The following is a 19,647-nucleotide window of genomic DNA, read 5'->3' on the forward strand; positions in this document are numbered from 1 at the left end:
CTGCCCATTTATTGCCATTTACACGTTGTTGTCTTCGCTGTTTACCTGTTGTTGTCTCACCCGCTGTTGTCTTAGCTCTCCCAATCAACACCTGTGATTGCTTTATGCCTCTCTCTAATGTCAATATGCCTTGTATACTGTTGTTTAGGGCAGCTCTCATTGTTTTGTTTTACTGCGGAGTCACTAGTCCTGCTCAACATGTCTCAGATTTACCCCTTGTCCCACCCCACACACATGCGGAGACCGCACCTAGCTTAACTGGCGCCTGCAGAGATGCAACCTCTCTCATTGTCACTCAATGCCTAGGTTTACCCCACTGTATTCACACCCTACCATACCCTTGTCTGTACACTATGCCCTGAATCTATCCTACCATGCCCAGAAATCTGCTCCTTTTATTCTCTGTTCCCAAAGCACTAGACGACCAGTTCTTATAGCCTTTAGCCGTACCCTCATCCTACTCCTCCTCTGTTCCTCTGGTGATGTAGAAGTTAACCCAGGCCCTGTGTGTCTCCAGGTGCTCTCATTTGTTAACTTCTGCAACCATAAAAGCCTTGGGTTCATGCATGTTAACATCAGAAGCCTCCTCCCTAAGTTTGCTTTATTCACTGCTTTAGCACACTCCGCCAACCCTGATGTCCTAGCTGTGTCTGAAACCTGGCTTAGGAAGGCCACCAAAAATGCAGAAATTTCCATCCCCAATTACAACATTTTCCGTCAAGACAGAACTGCTAAAGGGGCGGAATTGAAATCTACTGTAGAGATAGCCTGTCCTACTATCCAGGTCTATGCCCAAACAGTTCGAGCTTCTACTTTTAAATAAGTCCCTCACTGTTGCCGCTTTTTATAGACCCTCCTCAGCTCCCAGCTGTGCCCTGGACACCATAAGTGAATTGATTGACCCCATCTATCGTCAGAGTTCGTACTGCTAGGTAACCTAAATTGGGATATGCTTAACACCCCGGCTGTCCTACAATCTAAGCTAGATATCCTCAATCTCACACAAATGATCAAAGAACCTACCAGGTACAACCCCAAATCCGTAAACATGGGCACCCTCATAGATATCATCCTGACCAACTACCCCTCTAAATAAAACTCTGCTGTTTTCAACCAGGATCTCAGCGATCACTGCCTCATTGCTTGCGTCCGCTATGAGTCCACGGTCAAACGACCACCCCTCATCACTGTCAAACGCTCCCTAAAACACTTATGTGTGCAGGCCTTTCTAATCGACCTGGCCCGGGTATCCTGGAAGATATTGACCTCATAGAGCATGCCTGGTTATTCTTTAAAAGTGCTTTCCTCACCATCTTAAATAAGCATGCCCCTTTCAAAAAATGTAGAACTAAGAACAGATATAGCCCTTGGTTCACTCCAGAATTGACTGCCCTTGACCAGCACAAATACACCCTGTGGTGTACTGCGCTAGCATCGAATAGTCCCGACGATATGAAACTTTTCAGGGAAGCCAGGAACCAATACACACAGTCAGTTAGAAAAGCAAAGGCTAGCTTTTTCAAACAGAAATTTGCATCCTGCAGTACTAATTCCAAAAAGTTTTGGGACATTGTAAAATCCATAGAGAATAAGAGTACCTCCCAGCTGCCCACTGCACTGAGACTAGGAAACACTGTCACCACTGGCCCAAGCCCCCCCCCCCACTTCTCCTTCACCCAAATCCAGACAGCTGATGTTCTGAAAGAGCTGCAAAATCTGGATCCCTACAAATTAGCTGGTCTAGACAATCTAGACCCTCTCTTCTTAAAATTATCTGCCGCCATTGTTGAAACCGCTATTGCTAGTCTGTTCAACCTCTTTCGTATCATCTGAGACTCCTAAAGATCGGAAAGAGGCCGCAGTCATCCCCTCTTCAAAGGGGGAGACACTCTAGACCCAAACTGTTACAGACCTATATCCATCCTGCCCTGCCTTTATAAAGTCTTCGAAAGCCAAGTGAACAAACAGATCACTGACCATTTCGAATCCAACCGTACCTTCTCCGCTATGCAATCTGGTTTCCGAGCTGGTCATGGGTGCACCTCAGCCACGCTCAAGGTCCTAAACGATATCATAACCGCCATCGATAAAAGACAGTACTGTGTAGCCGTCTTCATCAACCTGGCCAAGGCTTTCGACTCTGTCAATCACCGTATTCTTATTGGCCAACTCAACAGCCTTGGTTTCTCTAATGACTGCCTCGCCTGGTTCACAAACTACTTCTCAGATAGAGTTCAGTGTGTGAAATTGGAGGGCCTGCTGTCCAGACTTCTGGAAGTCTCTATGGGGTTGCCACAGGGTTCAATTCTCGGGCCGACTCTTTTCTCTGTATATATCAATGATGTCACTCTTGCTGCGGGTGATTCTTTGATCCACCTCAACGCAGACGACACCATTCTGTATAAATCTGGCCCTTCTTTGGATACTTTGTTAACCTGTTAGGGCTAGGGGGCAGTATTTACACCGCCGGATAAAAAACGTACCCGATTTAATCTGGTTACCACTCCTACCCAGTAACTAGAATATGCATATACTTATTACATATGGATAGAAAACACCCTAAAGTTTCTAAAACTGTTTGAATGGTGTCTGTGAGTATAACAGAACTCATTTGGCAGGCAAAAAACTGAGAAGGTTCCATGCGGGAAGTGGCCTGTCTGACAAGGTGTCGTTCTTCTTGTCTCTGTTTATTGAAGAGTGAGGATCTTAGCTGTCCCGTGACACTTCCTACGGCTGCCATAGGGTCTCAGAAGGCGGTAAAAAGCTGAATCGTGGCTTTGCAGGCTCTGGCTGAAAAAAAGTAGCGCGTTTGGGTAGTGGCTGGTTACAGTACTGTGAGACTCAGGCTCGTGCCCGCGTCGACCTCTGTTTAGCTAAATGGACATTCCCGGTTGGAATATTATCGCTTTTTTACGATAAAAATGGCATAAAAATGGATTTTAAACAGCGGTTGACATGCTTCGAAGTACGATAATGGAATATTTAGATTTTTTTTGTCACGAATTGCGCCATGCGTGCGACCCTGATTTACCATTTCAGATAGTGTCTGGGACGCACGAACAAAACGCCGCTATTCGGATATAACGATGGATTATTTTGGACCAAACCAACATTTGTTATTGAAGTAGCAGTCCTGGGAGTGCATTCTGACGAAGACAACAAAAGGTAATCAAACTTTTATAATAGTAAATCTGATATTGGTGAGTGCTAAACTTGCCGGGTGTCTAAATAGCTAGCCCATGATGCCTGGGCTATGTACTTAGAATATTGCAAAATTTTCACCAAAAAGCTATTTTAAAATCGGACATATCGAGTGCATAGAGGAGTTCTGTATCTATAATTCTTAAAATAATTGGTGTGCTTTTTGTGAATGTTTATCGTGAGTAATTTAGTAAATTGTTAGCGAATTCTCCGGAAGTTTGCGGGGAATTTACTAGTTCTGAACGTCACATGCTAATGTAAAAAGCTGGTTTTTGATATAAATATGAACTTGATTGAACAAAACATGCATGTATTGTATAACATAATGTCCTAGGGTTGTCATCTGATGAAGATCATCAAAGGTTAGTGCTGCATTTAGCTGTCTTCTGGGTTTTTGTGACATTATATGCTAGCTTGAAAAATGGGTGTCTGATTATTTCTGGCTTGGTACTCTGCTGACATAATCTAATGTTTTGCTTTCGTTGTAAAGCCTTTTTGAAATCGGACAGTGTGGTTAGATTAACGAGAGTCTTGTCTTTAAATAGCTGTAAAATAGTCATATGTTTGAGAAATTGAAGTAATAGCATTTCAAAGGTTTTGAAAATCGCGCCACAGGATTCAACTGGCTGTTACGTAGGTGGGACGAATTCGTCCCGCCGGTCCCATAGAGGTTAACAAACCTCCAAATGAGCTTCAACGCCACACAACACTCCTTCCATGGCCTCCAACTGCTCTTAAATGCTTGTAAAATGAAATGCATGCTCTTCAACAGATAGCTGCTCGCACTCGCCCGCCCTACTAGCATCACTACTCTGGACGGTTCTGACTTGTGGACAACTATAAATACCTAAGTGTCTGGCTAGACTGTAAACTCTCCTTCCAGACTCATATTAAACATCTCCAATCCATAATTAAATCTAGAATCGGCTTCCTATTTCGCAACAAAGCCTCCTTCACTCATGATGCCAAACTTACCCTCGTAAAACTGACTATCCTACTGATCCTTGACTTCAGCTATGTCATTTACATATTAGCCTCCAACACTCTACTCAGCGATGTGGATGCAGTCTATCACAGTGCCATCTGTTTTGTCACCAAAGCCCCATATACTACCCACCACTGCGACCTGTATGCTCTCGTTGTCTGGTCCTCGCTACATATTCATTGCCAAACCCTCTGGCTCCAGGTCATCTATAAGTCGTTGCTAGGTATAGCTCTGCCTTATTTCAGCTCACTGGTCACCATAGCAACAGCCATCCATAGCACGTGCTCCAGCAGGTATATTTCATTGGTCATCCCCAAAGCCAACACCTCCTTTGGCCACCTTTCCTTCCAGTTCTCTGCTGCCATTGACTGCAACGAATTGAAAAAAATCGCTGAAGTTGGAGACCTATATCTCCCTCACTAACTTTAAGTGTCAGCTGTCTGAGCAGCTTACCGATCACTGCAGCTGTACATAGCCCATCTGTAAATAGCCCATCCAACTACCTACCTACCTCATCCCCATATTTGTTTTTGTTTTTCTGCTCTTTTGCACACCAGATTTCTACTTGCACATCCTCATCTGCACATCTATCACTCCAGTGTAAATTGCAAAATTGTAATTAACTTTGCCGCTATTGGCCTATTTATTGCCTTACCTCCTTACTTCATTTGCACACACTGTATACAGATTTTTCTATTGTGTGATTGACTGTATGTTTGTTTATCCCATGTTTAACTCTGTCTTGTTGGTTTTGTCGCACTGCTATGCTTTATCTTGGCCAGGTCACAGTTGTAAATGAGAACTTGTTCTCAACTGGCCTACGTGGTTAAATAAAGGTGAAATATATAAAAACATCAAAAAATATACTGCTCAAAAAAATAAAGGGAACACTTAAACAACACAATGTAACTCCAAGTCAATCACACTTCTGTGAAATCAAACTATCCACTTAGGAAGCAACACTGATTGACAATACATTTCACATGCTGTTGTGCAAATGGAATAGACAACAGGTGGAAATTATAGGCAATAAGCAAGACACCCCCAATAAAGGAGTGGTTCTGCAGGTGGAGACCACAGACCACTTCTCAGTTCCTATGCTTCCTGGCTGATGTTTTGGTCACTTTAAAATGCTGGCGGTGCTTTCACTCTAGTGGTAGCATGAGACGGAGTCTACAACCCACATAAGTGGCTCAGGTAGTGCAGCTCATCCAGGATGGCACATCAATGCGAGCTGTGGCAAGAAGGTTTGCTGTGTCTGTCAGCGTAGTGTCCAGAGCATGGAGGCGCTACCAAGAGACAGGCCAGTACATCAGGAGACGTGGAGGAGGCCGTAGGAGGGCAACAACCCAGCAGCAGGACCGCTACCTCCGCCTTTGTGCAAGGAGGAGCAGGAGGAGCACTGCCAGAGCCCTGCAAAATGACCTCCAGCAGGCCACAAATGTGCATGTGTCTGCTCAAACGGTCAGAAACAGACTCCATGAGGGTGGTATGAGGGCCCGACATCCACAGGTGGGGGTTGTGCTTACAGCCCAACACCGTGCAGGACGTTTGGCATTTGCCAGAGAACACCAAGATTGGCAAATTCGCCACTGGCGCCCTGTGCTCTTCACAGATGAAAGCAGGTTCACACTGAGCAAGTGACAGACGTGACAGAGTCTGGAGACGCCGTGGAGAACGTTCTACTGCCTGCAACATCCTCCTGCATGACCGGTTTGGCGGTGGGTCAGTCATGGTGGGGTGACATTTCTTTGGGGGGCCGCACAGCCCTCCATGTGCTCGCCAGAGGTAGCCTGACTGCCATTAGGTACCGAGATGAGATCCTCAGACCCCTTGTGAGACCATATGCTAGTGCGGTTGGCCCTGGGTTCCTCCTAATGCAAGACAATGCTAGACCTCATGTGGCTGGAGTGTGTTAGCAGTTCCTGCAAGAGGAAGGCATTGATGCTATGGACTGGCCCGCCCGTTCCCCAGGCCTGAATCCAATTGAGCATCTGGGACATCATGTCTCGCTCCATCCACCAACGCCACATTGCACCACAGACTGTCCAGGAGTTGGCGGATGCTTTAGTCCAGGTCTGGGAGGAGATCCCTCAGGAGACCATCCGCCACCTCATCAGGAGCATGCCCAGGCATTGTAGGGAGGTCATACAGGCACGTGGAGGCCACACACACTACTGAGCCTCATTTTGACTTGTTTTAAGGACATTACATCAAAGTTGGATCAGCCTGTAGTGTGGTTTTCCCTTTTAATTTTGAGTGTGACTCCATATCCAGACCTCCATGGGTTGATAAATTGGATTTCCATGGATTATTTTGGTGTGATTTTGTTGTCAGCACATTCAACTATGTAAAGAAAAAAGTATTTAATAAGATAATTTCTTTCATTCAGATCTAGGATGTGTTGTTTAAGTGTTCCCTTTATTTTTTTGAGCAGTGTATATATGTACACACTGCTCAGAAACGTATTTTCCATAGATCATGTTTGTGTACAATATACTGTACATTGACTATAACCACTTGTCTAATACTCTTCGCTGCCAGTCTCTTTCCCCCTTAAGAGAAATAGCTGACATCAGTCCTTTTTGTGTGCACTAGTAGTAATACATGAGTTTCTGGACAGAAGTAAAGCACACCTGCATGGAGAATTGTGTGTTTAGTCAACTGATTAGGGTGTTGCCTGTCTTTCATAGGCTGACAAGCAAACAAAACTCATGTCTCCCCCAGGAGTCCTTAGTCCTATGTTGTCTAGTTTGAGACTGGGATCAATAGCTGTGAATTTACTATGAGAGCACAACAAGAGAGATAAAAAGAGGCAGGCCAAGAAAGTATTTGAATGACTGAGTACTAGAGACAGCATTACTTCACAGGAGAGACATTTGAACATAAACTTGTTTTATTTTATCGAAATGTGTCTTTCATGTGCCTTAATTACAAACTTGTATGCCATCTGGAAATACAAATAAAATTGTTCAATTACGAGCCTAGTTGGTTTAACCACAGATAAAGACTGGAAACTTACCGCTAGCCATGATTGGCTGAGATAATGAGTGGGCTGGACATGCCAAGCGATGACTTTGGATTGGTCTGCCATGTAGCTGGCTTCTGTCCATAACATGAGCTGGTTCGTATGTGCAGGTAATCCTTTCTAACATGGCTTTTTTTTAAAGATATCACGTAGTAGAGCTGCATAATTGTTGCTCTCCACATTTTGGAGGATTGGGTTTTGAAATAAGTGGAATTAGATTAGGATAGTTAAGGAGATGAAGAAAATTCTGGTGTTTGATTGCAAATATGCAGAGTTGAAAAGAGAACACACAGAAGGCTGTTGTAATCTTCAAACTAACGGCAACCTTGGCATCCGTGACAGAGAGGGAGAAGTGTTCATCCATGTATACAGGTAAGATAGTCTCACTTGACCTCACGAGTGGCGCAGCAGTCTAAGGCACTGCATCGCAGTGCTTGAGGCGTCACTACAGACCCAGGTTCGATCCCAGGCTGTCACAGCCGGCCGTGACCGGGAGATCCATGAGGTGGCGCACAATTGGCCCAGTGTTGTCCGCGTTTGGCTGGCTAAGATTTCCTTGTCCGATCACACTCTAGCGACTCCTTGTGGCAGACCAGGTGCCTGCAAGCTAACCTCGGTCACCAGCTGGACGGTGTTTCCTGCCACAAATTGGTGCGGCTGGCTTCCGTGATAAGCGAGCAGTGTGTCAAGAAGCAGTGCGGCTTGGCCGCGTCATGTTTCAGAGGACGCATGGCTCTCAACCTTCGCCTCTCCCGAGGCCATAGGGGAGTTGCAGTGATGGGACAAGCATGTAACTACCAATTGGATATCAAGAAAAAGGGGTAAAAGTATATTACACTATTCTAATTTTGTCAGAAAGTCTTTTTTATTTCAAGTTAAAAGTATACTGTTAGCTAGCTAGCTAACGTCAGCTGTGTAGTAATATTATTCATATCTCATTTGTATTGCTAGTTATAGCCTAATGTTAGCTAACATTGAACCTGGTTGGTTAGATTGAACCTGGTTGCAGAACCTGGTTGCAGATTCATGCAGGGTAGTAACGTCATAAATTGGGATTATGGTTAATTGTTTAGCTAGCTAGCTGCAGTTGAAGTTGGAAGTTTACATACACCTTAGCCAAATACATTTAAACTCAGTTTTTCACAACTCCTGACATTTAATCCTACCAAAAAATCCCTGTTTTAGGTCAGTTAGGATCACCACTTTATTTTAAGAATGTGAAATGTCAGAATAATGGTAGAGGGAATGATTTATTTCAGCTTTTATTTCTTTCATCACATTCCCAGTGGGTCAGAAGTTTACATACACTCAATTAGTATTTGGTAGCATTGCCTTTAAATTGTTTAACTTGGGTCAAACGTTTCTTGTAGCCTTCCACAAGCTTCCCACAATAAGTTTTGTGAATTTTGGCCCATTCCTCATGACAGAGCTGGTGTAACTGAGTCAGGTTTGTAGGCCTCCTTGCTTGCACACGCTTTTTCAGTTCTGCCCACAACTTTTATATGGGATTTAGGTCAGGGCTTTGTGATGTCCACTCCAATACCTTGACTTTGTTGTCCTTAAGCCATTTTTCCACAACTCTGGAAGTATGCTTGGGGCCATTGTCCATTTGGAAGACCCATTTGCGACCAAGCTTCAACTTCCTGACTGATGTCTTGAGATGTTGCTTCAATATATACACATAATTTTCCAGCCACATGATGCCATCTATTTTGTGAAGTGCACCAGTCCCTCCTGCAGCAAAGCACACCCGCAACATGATGCTGCCACCCCTGTGCTTCACGGGTGGGATGGTGTTCTTCGGCTTGCAAGTCTCCCCCTTTTTCCTCCAAACATAACGATGGTCATTATGGCCAAACAGTTCTATTTTTGTTTCATCAGACCAGAGGAAATTTCTCCAAAAAGTATGATCTTTGTCCCCATGTGCAGTTGCAAACCGTAGTCTGGCTTTTGTATGGTGGTTTTGGAGCAGTGGTTTCTTCCTTGCTGAGCGTCCTTTCAGGTTATGTTGATATAGGACTTGTTTTACTGTGGATATTGATACTTTTGTACCTGTTTCCTCCAGCATATTCAGAAGGTCCTTTGCTGTTGTTCTGGGATGGATTTGCACTTTTCACACCAAAGTATCTCTAGGAGACAGAACACGTCTCCTTCCTGAGTGGTATGACGGCTTCGTGGTCCCATGGTGTTTATACTTGCGTACTATTGTTTGTACAGATGAACATGGTACCTACAGGCATTTGGAAATTGCTCCCAAGGATGAACCAGACATATGGAGGTCTACAATTTTTTTTCTGAGGTCTTGGCTGATATCTTTTGATTTTCCCATTATGTCAAGCAAAGAGGCACTGAGTTTGAAGGTAGGACTTGAAATACATCCACAGGTACACCTCCAATTGACTCAAATGATGTCAATTAGCCCATCAGAAGTTTCTAAAGCCATGACATAATTTTCTGGAATTTTCCACGCTGTTTAAAGGCACAGTCAACTTAGTGTATGTAAACTTCTAACCCAATGGAATTGTGATACAGTGAATTATCGTGAAATAATCTGTCTGTAAACAATTGTTGGAAAAATTACTTGTGTCATGCACAAAGTAAATGTCCTAACCAACTTGCCAAAACTATAATTTGTTAACAAGAAATTTGTGGAGTGGTTGAAAAACGAGTTTTAATGACTCTAACCTAGGTGTATGTAAACTTCTGACTTCAACTGTATATGTATAAACAAAAGACTCCACTATGCAAGTAACCATTTCTATAGAATTTACCAGCTAGACATAGCTGGTAAATTCGCTCTGGTTATCTACTCCAATTTCAGAGCACTCTCGTCTGAGTGTGCCAGAGAGCAGAACTGCTCATCACCCGTTGAATACGGCCGGTGTCAGTAAAAGTTGGTAAAAAACAAGTGTGATTCGATTGTTACCAGCAGCATAGTTGCAGACAACAATACTATGGATAACATAAAAACAGCCTAACCAACTCTGTTAGGATGAGTAAAATGGTCAGAAGGAGCTGTTCTCTCATTTGTGTGTGGAAGTAGCTAGCAAGCTAGCCAACATTAGCCAGTTAACTTGGGTATTTGACTGCTGCTGTTAGGTTAGAACGCTCCAATCAACCTTACTCCTCGGCCAGAGCGAAATGCTCTGAATTTACAAACGGATAATCTGACAACGCTCTGAGTCTACGAACGCCCAGAAAACACTCCAGATTAAATTTATGAACACACCCATGGTATAAACCAGCCTTTAGTCTTGAAATCTTTGGTTGTTTAGTACATGGCCTCATATGTGAATCCTTAACGGGATAAGGCTAAAGCTTAAGAGGGTGTGAACGATGCTGAATGGGTGTAGACAAAGAAGACCTCTCCAGTATGTGTTGATCAACTTTTAAAGTAGAATTACTTTCCCATTGTTCCTCAAGTGTAGTGTATGATATCATTTTCTAGCTCTGTGTCTCAACTTTTATCCAATGTAAGAAACACCACTGCTGCATAGAACCGAATCGAGCCGGTCGGTCATATAATTGTAAAACGGCAGCAGCTGCCACCTAGACACTGCAATGAGGAGAGGGCTGACACAACAGAGGTGATGAGCGAGGGGAGGGGGATACAAGGGGAGTGTGGGGGGAGAGGTGGGGGTAGAAAATAGGCTGGCAGGAGGCATACCCCATGCTGCCGTATTGGTTTACGGAGAAGAGCTTTTCTCCTGCATGTTTCACCTCTGTCTAGCTTGCATAGCTAATTTTTCACTCAAGGACACACCATCTCCCTGGACACATTTTTTACATATCACCCCTCATTTTCTGATCAGTTTTACCTGGATATCAATGGTCATGGTGAAAGAAAAAGGTAACTGAATCGTATTGGAGTTGCTGTGTCTGTGCGGTTTTTGTTTGTCAGCTTTATTGTCCGCAGTCGGTTCTGATGTGGAGTGTGTTTTGTGGGTCTGTCCTGGTTTGAATTGTACATGTATATTGTACATGTATTGCTGATGTAAGTTGGGGACCAGTATTAGTGATCAGCAACCACATTTTGTAAGGATTCTTTTTTTGAAGGAGCATATCAAAGCATAACCAATCTACAATAGTTAGAACAGGGCTCTACAACCCTGTTCCTGGAGAACTACCGTCCTGTAGGTTTTCGCTCCAACCCTAATCAAGGGCACCTGTTTCTAATAATTAGCTGGTTGATAATCTGAATCAGGTTAGTTACAACTGGGGTTGGAGCAAAAACCTACAGGAGGGTAGCTCTCCAGGAACAGGGTTGGAGAGCCCTGGGTTAGAAGATCTCTTTTTGCTATCAAGGAGTTATCTGAAGCGTAGCGCTCTGCTGATACGCAATCATACAGTACAGTTCCTTATGCTGAAATATGCCTGTTGATATTTGGGTTGGACAGTGATGCTTTTCCTGGCAAAACAGTTAATTAAAGGCTTGATGGCCAGTTTGAGTGGTGAGTTTGTGGTAAGGTAATGTACATTTGTGTACAGAGTGGAAAGTGGAGCACTAGTGTAGAGGTCACAAGAGGATGCTGAGGGGAGGACAGCTCATAATAATGGATGGAATGGAATGGTGTCATTTGATGAGTTCAATACCATTCTATTTACTTTGTTCCAGCCATTACTATAAGCCTGTCCTCCCCAATTAAGGTGCCACCAACCTCCTGTGGTAGGGATCTATACTGCGCAGAGCAGCCCCAGTTGGACTGCACACACACTCATCAGTCTGCAACTGTAACCATGGCAACTGGTTAAAAGGTACACGCCATTGTTATCTGCCGTGGACTCATTCATAGAGAGCTCTTTCTTACTAAAATCAATCCATGTCCTACTATAATGTATCAAGTGTGTAAAGAAAAAAGGAAGCTTGCACTTGTCTTTTCCTACTAGCACTGACTTTGCTTCTTTATTAAGGATACATTTACTTACTATGACTGTGATATGTGGTTGTCTCACCTATCTATCTTAAGATGAATGCACTAACTGTAAGTCGCTTTGGATAAGAGTGTCTACAAAATTACTAAATGTAAATGTGTGTGCGGGTCTGTGTGCGTGCATGCTTGTATCTATGTAAATGTGTATGGTGATTGTGTGTGTGTCAGTGTAAATGCATCACAGTCATCACATTAGTCATATCAATAAATTATTTTAAATCATACACTCTTAGAAAAAAAAGTGCTGTCTAGAACCTAAAAGGGTTCTTCAGCTGTCCCCATAAGCAAACCCTTTGAAGAACCCCTTTTGGTTCCAGTTAGAACCTTTTCCACAGAGGGTAGAGCTTTGCTACCCCGAACCGAGCCCGACGGGCGCTGACATTATACGTCGGGTTAGGGCTGGGTAGGGCCTGCTTTTTCATCAATAACTATGGTACGGTCAGGGTTCGGGTATAACTAAATTGATTGCTAACATTTTGAAGCCAAGCAATTTGCGAGTGCTCTGCTGTGCAGTACAGTCATATCTAACTAAGATCATAACATGGTGTCAGAAGTGCTTCAACCTCATAAAAAATAAAACATGAGAGATTATTTCACAGAAAATAATAATGTTCCTTGAGTTTTGTCGGAGTTTAGTCTGACGAAAAGTATCAAACTGCTCTCTCATGTCTCTTTATTGAGCAGAGCAGCCCAAGCGGAGCCATTGCTATGGATACTCAGACTCAGAGAGCCGCCATGAGTAGGCATGGGTAGGGCTCGGGCTTGAAATGTATGCCTGTGCAGGGCTCTAACAGAGGGTTCTACATGGAACCAAAAGGGTTCTCCTATGGGGACAGCTGAATAACCCTTTTGGAACAATTTTTTTCTAAGAGTGTATGAACAGACAGTGACAGCTGTGTATGTGTGTGTAATAGAGACAGAAGCGTGCTACATGGCAGACCAATCCGTACTCATCTCTCGACATGAGTGCATTATCTCAGCCAATCATGGCTAGTGGGAAGGTTCCGGTATTTTTCTGTGGTTAAACCAACTAGGCTCGTAATATAACAATTTCATTTGTCTTTACAGCTGGCATACAAGTTTGTTATTTAGGCACATGAAAGTTCACATGTTCCAGGTTGCATTTCTGCCAAAAGTGCATTTTGATATAAAAAAATAACGTTCATGTTTAAATGGCTCTCCTGTGAAGTAGTGACGTGCGACATACGGCTAGTTTCCTGAAATAAGTCACTTATTTTAAGTCTTTCTAAAATCTCCTATGGCAAAAATGAATGGTGAAAAAACGATTGGAAGCATTTCCGTTTGACCGCTAGGTTTTATGGGTATAATGACTCATACTGTGGTACTAAATGGCCAGCATGTTTTTCCAAAGAGCTTGCCATGAACCACTAAATCACAGACAGGCAGACTGACAAACAGACCACATGACATGGTCTATCTGAGACCCACTGAGCTTTGGTGTCTGAGCTGAATGTGTGACACATGAAAAAATAAGCTAAACAATGACTACACTCAGAGTGATTGTACTTGTTTGTGGATTTCCCTATTAAACTAAGAATGCTCTAGATATACTTGGCAATTTACAGGGTATCCCACATACACCCGAGGAGACAGACTGATCTACTTACCTTGAGCTATTTGTCCTCTTTACCACATCACATCTTCAATGTTTGCTTCAGTTTTGTCTTTGTCAGTAGTGTGTGTCTGTGTGCGTGCACATGTGGGTGCACTGTACAGTCTCTGTGTCTAATCTTATGTTGGATCAATGATACACATAATCCCCAAGGTTATCATCACCACATTCACTTTTATATTTGTATGCCTCTCCCAGCATCTCTGATTTTGCAGAGTACTGCAGACACTGCAGTAGTGCCTCCTCTTTGGACGGTGCGCCTCTCTCCATCTGTATCTCTCTCTCTCTCTCCTAAGTGACAATCATCCTCACTATTGCCATTTGCTCTGTGCTAAAACTGAACCACTATTCTGATTATTATAGGAAATGTGACACAAAATTCTAAATAGAACAGATAGTCTAGATTTGGGTATTATTTTGGATCCTGTAATGGATTTAAATGGACTGTCTTTCAGATGGAGAGAACCATGCATTTATAAGGTAATTTTAATGAATTTCAGATACAAGGATTTGTATTGTTTGAAATAGAATAGGGGGCAAATGGTATTGGACACAGTCCTCTGTATAAAAAAAACACTATACATTACACACTTGACAAATACACATGTTTACAAGACAGGCTTTGTCTCTACATATGGTGTGTACCACCATCTGGTAAATTGAAAGTCATTCTGCGTTCATTCAGTACATGGCAGGTACCTGTTTTAGTTAGACCAGAGTTATTGTTGTTGGGTTGTTCTATGACAGCCACCCATTTAGAAACAATCATTATTCTGTGTTAGGTCCCGAGGGATTAGTTTGTCAGGGGTTGGGGGCCTGGTAGAGGGAGATACGTTCCCCCCAATGTTTAAAGTGCTTTGTCAGGGAAGATGGTGCAGGGGCTGGTGGGTGGATGGGGGTAGGGGTTGTGAATCAAATCATACATATTTATAAGAGGGAAGTTTAAGGACGTCTTGTTACGTTTGTGTGATGAAAAGTACCCCACACCATAACACACATCCACACACGCAAGCTTGCGTACCGAAGCCTCCCTCCCAGACGAGCTTAACACATTCTACGCTCGATTCAAGGCAGACAATAACGAGCCATCCTGGAAGACTCTCGCTGCTCCGGACAATCAGGTGCTTTCACTCTCTGAGGCTGATGTGAGGAAAACTCTCAAAAGAGTAAATACTCAAAAAGCCTTCGGCCCTGTAGCAATGTGAAAAAAAAATATATGCATACAAATATACTGCTCATAAAAATAAAGGGAACACTTAAACAACACATCCTAGATCTGAATGAAAGAAATAATCTTATTAAATACTTTTTTCTTTACATAGTTGAATGTGCTGACAACAAAATCGCACAAAAATAATCAATGGAAATCCAATTTATCAACCCATGGAGGTCTGGATTTGGAGTCGCACTCAAAATTAAAGTGGAAAAGCACACTACGGGCTGATCCAACTTTGATGTAATGTCCTTAAAACAAGTCAAAATGAGGCTCAGTAGTGTGTGTGGCCTCCACGTGCCTGTATGACCTCCCTACAACGCCTGGGCATGCTCCTGATGAGGTGGCGGATGGTCTCCTGAGGGATCTCTTCCCAGACCTGGACTAAAGCATCCGCCAACTCCTGGACAGTCTGTGATGAAACGTGGCGTTGGTGGATGGAGCGAGACATGATGTCCCAGATGTGCTCAATTGGATTCAGGTCTGGGGAACGGGCGGGCCAGTCCATAGCATCAATGCCTTCCTCTTGCAGGAACTGCTGACACACTCCAGCCACATGAGGTCTAGCATTGTCTTGCATTAGGAGGAACCCAGGGCCAACCGCACCGGCATATGGTCTCACAAGGGTCTGAGGATCTCATCTCGGTACCTAATGGCAGTAAGGCTACCTCTGGCGAGCACATGGAGGGCTGTGCGGCCCCCCAAAGAAATGCCACCCCACACCATGACTGACCCACCGCCAAACCGGTCATGCTGGAGGATGTTGCAGGCAGCAGAACGTTCTCCACGGCGTCTCCAGACTCTGTCACGTCTGTCACGTGCTCAGTGTGAACCTGCTTTCATTAGGGCGCCAGTGGCGAATTTGCCAATCTTGGTGTTCTCTGGCAAATGCCAAACGTCCTGCACGGTGTTGGGCTGTAAGCACAACCCCCACCTGTGAACGTCGGGCCCTCATACCACCCTCATGGAGTCAGTTTCTGACTATTTGAGCAGACACATGCACATTTGTGGCCTGCTGGAGGTCATTTTGCAGGGCTCTGGCAGTGCTTCTCCTGCTCCTCCTTGCACAAAGGCGGAGGTAGCGGTCCTGCTGCTGGGTTGTTGCCCTCCTACAGCCTCCTCCACATCTCCTGATGTACTGGCCTGTCTCCTGGTAGCGCCTCCATGCTCTGGACACTACGCTGACAGACACAGCAAACCTTCTTGCCATAGCTCGCCTTATGTGCCATCCTGGATGAGCTGTACTACCTGAGCCACTTGTGTGGGTTGTAGACTCCGTCTCATGCTACCACTAGAGTGAAAGCACCGCTAGCATTCAAAAGTGACCAAAACATCAGCCAGGAAGCATAGGAACTGAGAAGTGGTCTGTGGTCCCCACCTGCAGAACCACTCCTTTATTGGGGGTGTCTTGCTAATTGCCTATAATTTCCACCTGTTGTCTATTCCATTTGCACAACAGCATGTGAAATTTATTGTCAATCAGTGTTGCTTCCTAAGTGGACAGTTTGATTTCACAGAATTGTGATTGACTTGGAGTTACATTGTGTTGTTTAAGTGTTCCCTTTATTTTTTTGAGCAGTATTGATTCTTTTTGACAATATTACATCACAATATTGTTTTTGCGTTGGATGTACCTGCATCAAAACTCCAGTATTCTTCCTTCAAAGCTTATTTTCCATCTTCTTTTAATATACGTAGCCAATTTGTTTTCATTACTATTATTTCCATGACTGATCAAATCTCGTTTTCTCATGGCTCTTTCTTGCCCCTTTGCAGAAAACATACTTTATCCAAGATGGCGTAGCAGTGCAGACGTGGTTTTGTCATCCTCTCGTGTGCTTTTTGTATTTTTCGTCTTTTTTGTATATATTTCAATTTATTTTCAATCTCTTTTCCATTTTTAAATTAAATATAACTTCCGGTAACCCGCCTCACCCAATGTGATACGGATCCGCTTTTTTTAATATACCTTATAGCCAGAACCTCCATCAGAAGCTAGCCATCAGAAGCTAACCAGCTAATTTAGCTACTAGCTATTTAGTCATTGTCAGCCACTGCTAGCGGCCTTTACCTTCTGCACAGACACCAGCTGTTTTTTTTAGCCTGGATATTACTTGCCAGCCTGCCAGCATCGGACTGTTTTCTCACTACGACACCGGATTCCTGCCATAAGCCCTAGACCTTTACCCCTGATCATCACAGCTAGCTAGCTGCCACCGAGTGACCCAGCCCTGAAGCTAGCCCTGAGCCAGGCCCACATCCCGGCCTACTCAGTGATCACCTCCCGGACCCTACCCCAACACGGCTTGAACTCCACCACTCCACCAGATCCTGCCATAAGCTCCGGTCCCTTACATCGGTTCATCGCTGCTAGCTAGATGCTACCGAGTGGCTATAGTGGCTAATGCCCCTGCCCTGAAGCTAGCACCAGTTAGCCGCGAGCCAGGCGCATCTCCCGGCTAGCAAACAAAATTACTACAACTACAATACCTCTTTTGCCATCTGTCCCTGACCCTTTGTCGACACGGCACCCCGCCATACCACCAAGACTGGTCAGCTATCCACTGTGCCCTCAACCGGCCTTTGCCGGACGTCAAAGCAGAAGCTACTATTAACCCCGGCCTGCTAACTTTAATCGCTGTGTTTCCCGCGTGTTAGCGCAGTAACAACTACCCCGCGGCTTCCCTGCTCCATCTATTGCTGTTCACTGGACCCTATGCTCACTTGGCTACATAGCTGATTCCTGCTGGACTGTTCATTGATCACGGTACTCCATTTTGTTCATTTTTGTTTATCGAACAGGCCCTGTGTGTAGCTAACCGACCCTCTCTGCCCATTCATCACCATTTTACCTGTTATTGTTGTCTTAGCTGATTAGCTGTTGTTGTCTTAGCTAGCTCTCCCAATCAACACCTGTGACTGCTTTATGCCTCGCTTTGTCTCTCTCAAATGTCAATATGCCTTTTATACTGTTGTTTAGGATAGTTATCATTGTTTTGGTTTACTGTGGAGCCCCTAGTCCCACTCAACATGTCTCAGACACCTCCTTTGTCCCACATCCCACACATGCGGTGACTTCACCCATAACTAGCGCGTCCGGAGATGTAACCTCTCTTATCATCACTCAGTGCTTGGGCTTACCTCCACTGTACCCGCACCCCACCATACCCCTGTCTGCATATTATGCCCTAAACCTATTCTACCACGCCGATAAATCTGCTCCTTTTATTCTCTCTCCCCAACACACAAGACGACCAGTCTTGATAGCCTTTAGCCGTACCCTCATCCTCTGTTCCTCGGGTGATGTGGAGGTTAACCCAGGCCCTGTGTGTCCCCAGGCACTCTCAGTTGTTGACTTCTGTAACCGAAAAAGCCTTGGTTTCATGCATGTTAACATGAGAAGACTCCTCCCTAAGTTTGTTTTACTCACTGCTTTAGCACACTCCGCCAACCCGGATTTCCTTGCCGTGTCTGAATCCTGGCTTAGGAAGGCCACCAAAAATTCTGAGATTTCCATACCCAACTACAACATTTTCCATCAAGATAGAACTGCCAAGGGGGGAGGAGTTGCAATCTACTCCAGAGATAGCCTGCAAAGTTCTGTCATACTTTCCAGGTCTATGCCCAAACAGTTCCAGCTTCTAATTTTTCAAATTAATCTCTCCAGAAATAAGTCTCTCACTGTTGCCGTCTGTTATAGACCCCCCTCTGCTCCCAGCTGTGCCCTGGACACCATATGTGAATTGATTGCCCCCCATCTATCTTCAGAGTTCGTTCAGTTAGGTGACCTAAGCTGGGATATGCTTAACACCCCGGCAGTCCAACAATCTAAGCTAGATGTCCTCAATCTCACACAAATTATCAAGGAACCCACCAGGTTCAACCCTAAATCCGTAAACATGGGCACCCTCATAGATATTATCCTGACCAACTTGCCCTCCAAATACTCCTCTGCTGTTTTCAATCAGGATCTCAGTGATCACTGCCTCATTGCCTGCATCCGCTATGGGTCCGCGGTCAAATGACCCCCCCTCATCACTGTCAAACGCTCCCTAAAACAATTCTGTGAGCAGGCCTTTCTAATCGACCTGGCACGGGTATCCTGGAAGGATACTGACCTCACCCCGTCAGCAGAGGGTGCCTGGTCGTTTAAAAGTAATTTCCTCACCATATTAAATAAGCATGCCCCTTTAAAAAATGTAGAACTAACAACAGATATAGCCCTTGGTTCACTCCAGACCTGACTGCCCTCGATCAGCACAAAAACATCCTGTGGCGGACTGCACTAGCATCGAATAGTCCCCGTGATATGCAACTTTTCAGGGAAGTTAGGAACCAATACACGCAGTCAGTCAGGAAAGCAAAGACCTGCTTTTTCAAACAGAAATTTGCATCCTGCATCTCTAACTCCAAAAAGTGTTGGGACACTCTAAAGTCCGTGGAGAACAAGAGCACCTCCTCCCAGCTGCCCACTGCGCTGAGGCGAGGTAACACTGTAACCACCGATAAATCCACGATAATCGAGAATTTCAATAAGCATTTCTTTATGGCTGGCCATGCTTTCCTTCTGGCTACCCCAACCCCAGCCAACAGCTCCGCAGCCCCCGCAGCTACTTGCCCAAGCCTTCCCAGCTTCTACTTCACCCAAATCCAAAT

At 44.4% G+C, this 19,647-nt stretch overlaps 1 protein-coding gene across 6 annotated transcripts in view; it reads left to right on the forward strand.

Annotated features, from left to right (window-relative positions):
- The window catches only part of LOC106579423 (actin-binding LIM protein 1), a 168,810-nt gene that overhangs the window by 13,687 nt on the left and 135,476 nt on the right, over positions 1-19,647 (forward strand). For 5 of the 6 annotated variants that reach the window (XM_014159318.2, XM_014159324.2, XM_045702617.1 and 2 more), the window contains exon 1: positions 10,872-11,064. The exons of the other annotated variant lie outside the window; for it this stretch is intronic. In XM_014159318.2, the coding sequence (XP_014014793.1) occupies positions 10,926-11,064 (139 nt within the window). In that variant the 5' untranslated portion in view covers positions 10,872-10,925. Of the gene's footprint in view, positions 1-10,871; positions 11,065-19,647 lie in introns of those variants that run through there. 6 annotated transcript variants of the gene reach the window in all.

Source organism: Salmo salar, chromosome ssa19, assembly GCF_905237065.1.
Source record: "Salmo salar chromosome ssa19, Ssal_v3.1, whole genome shotgun sequence".
NCBI classification, from domain to species: Eukaryota; Metazoa; Chordata; class Actinopteri; order Salmoniformes; family Salmonidae; genus Salmo; species Salmo salar.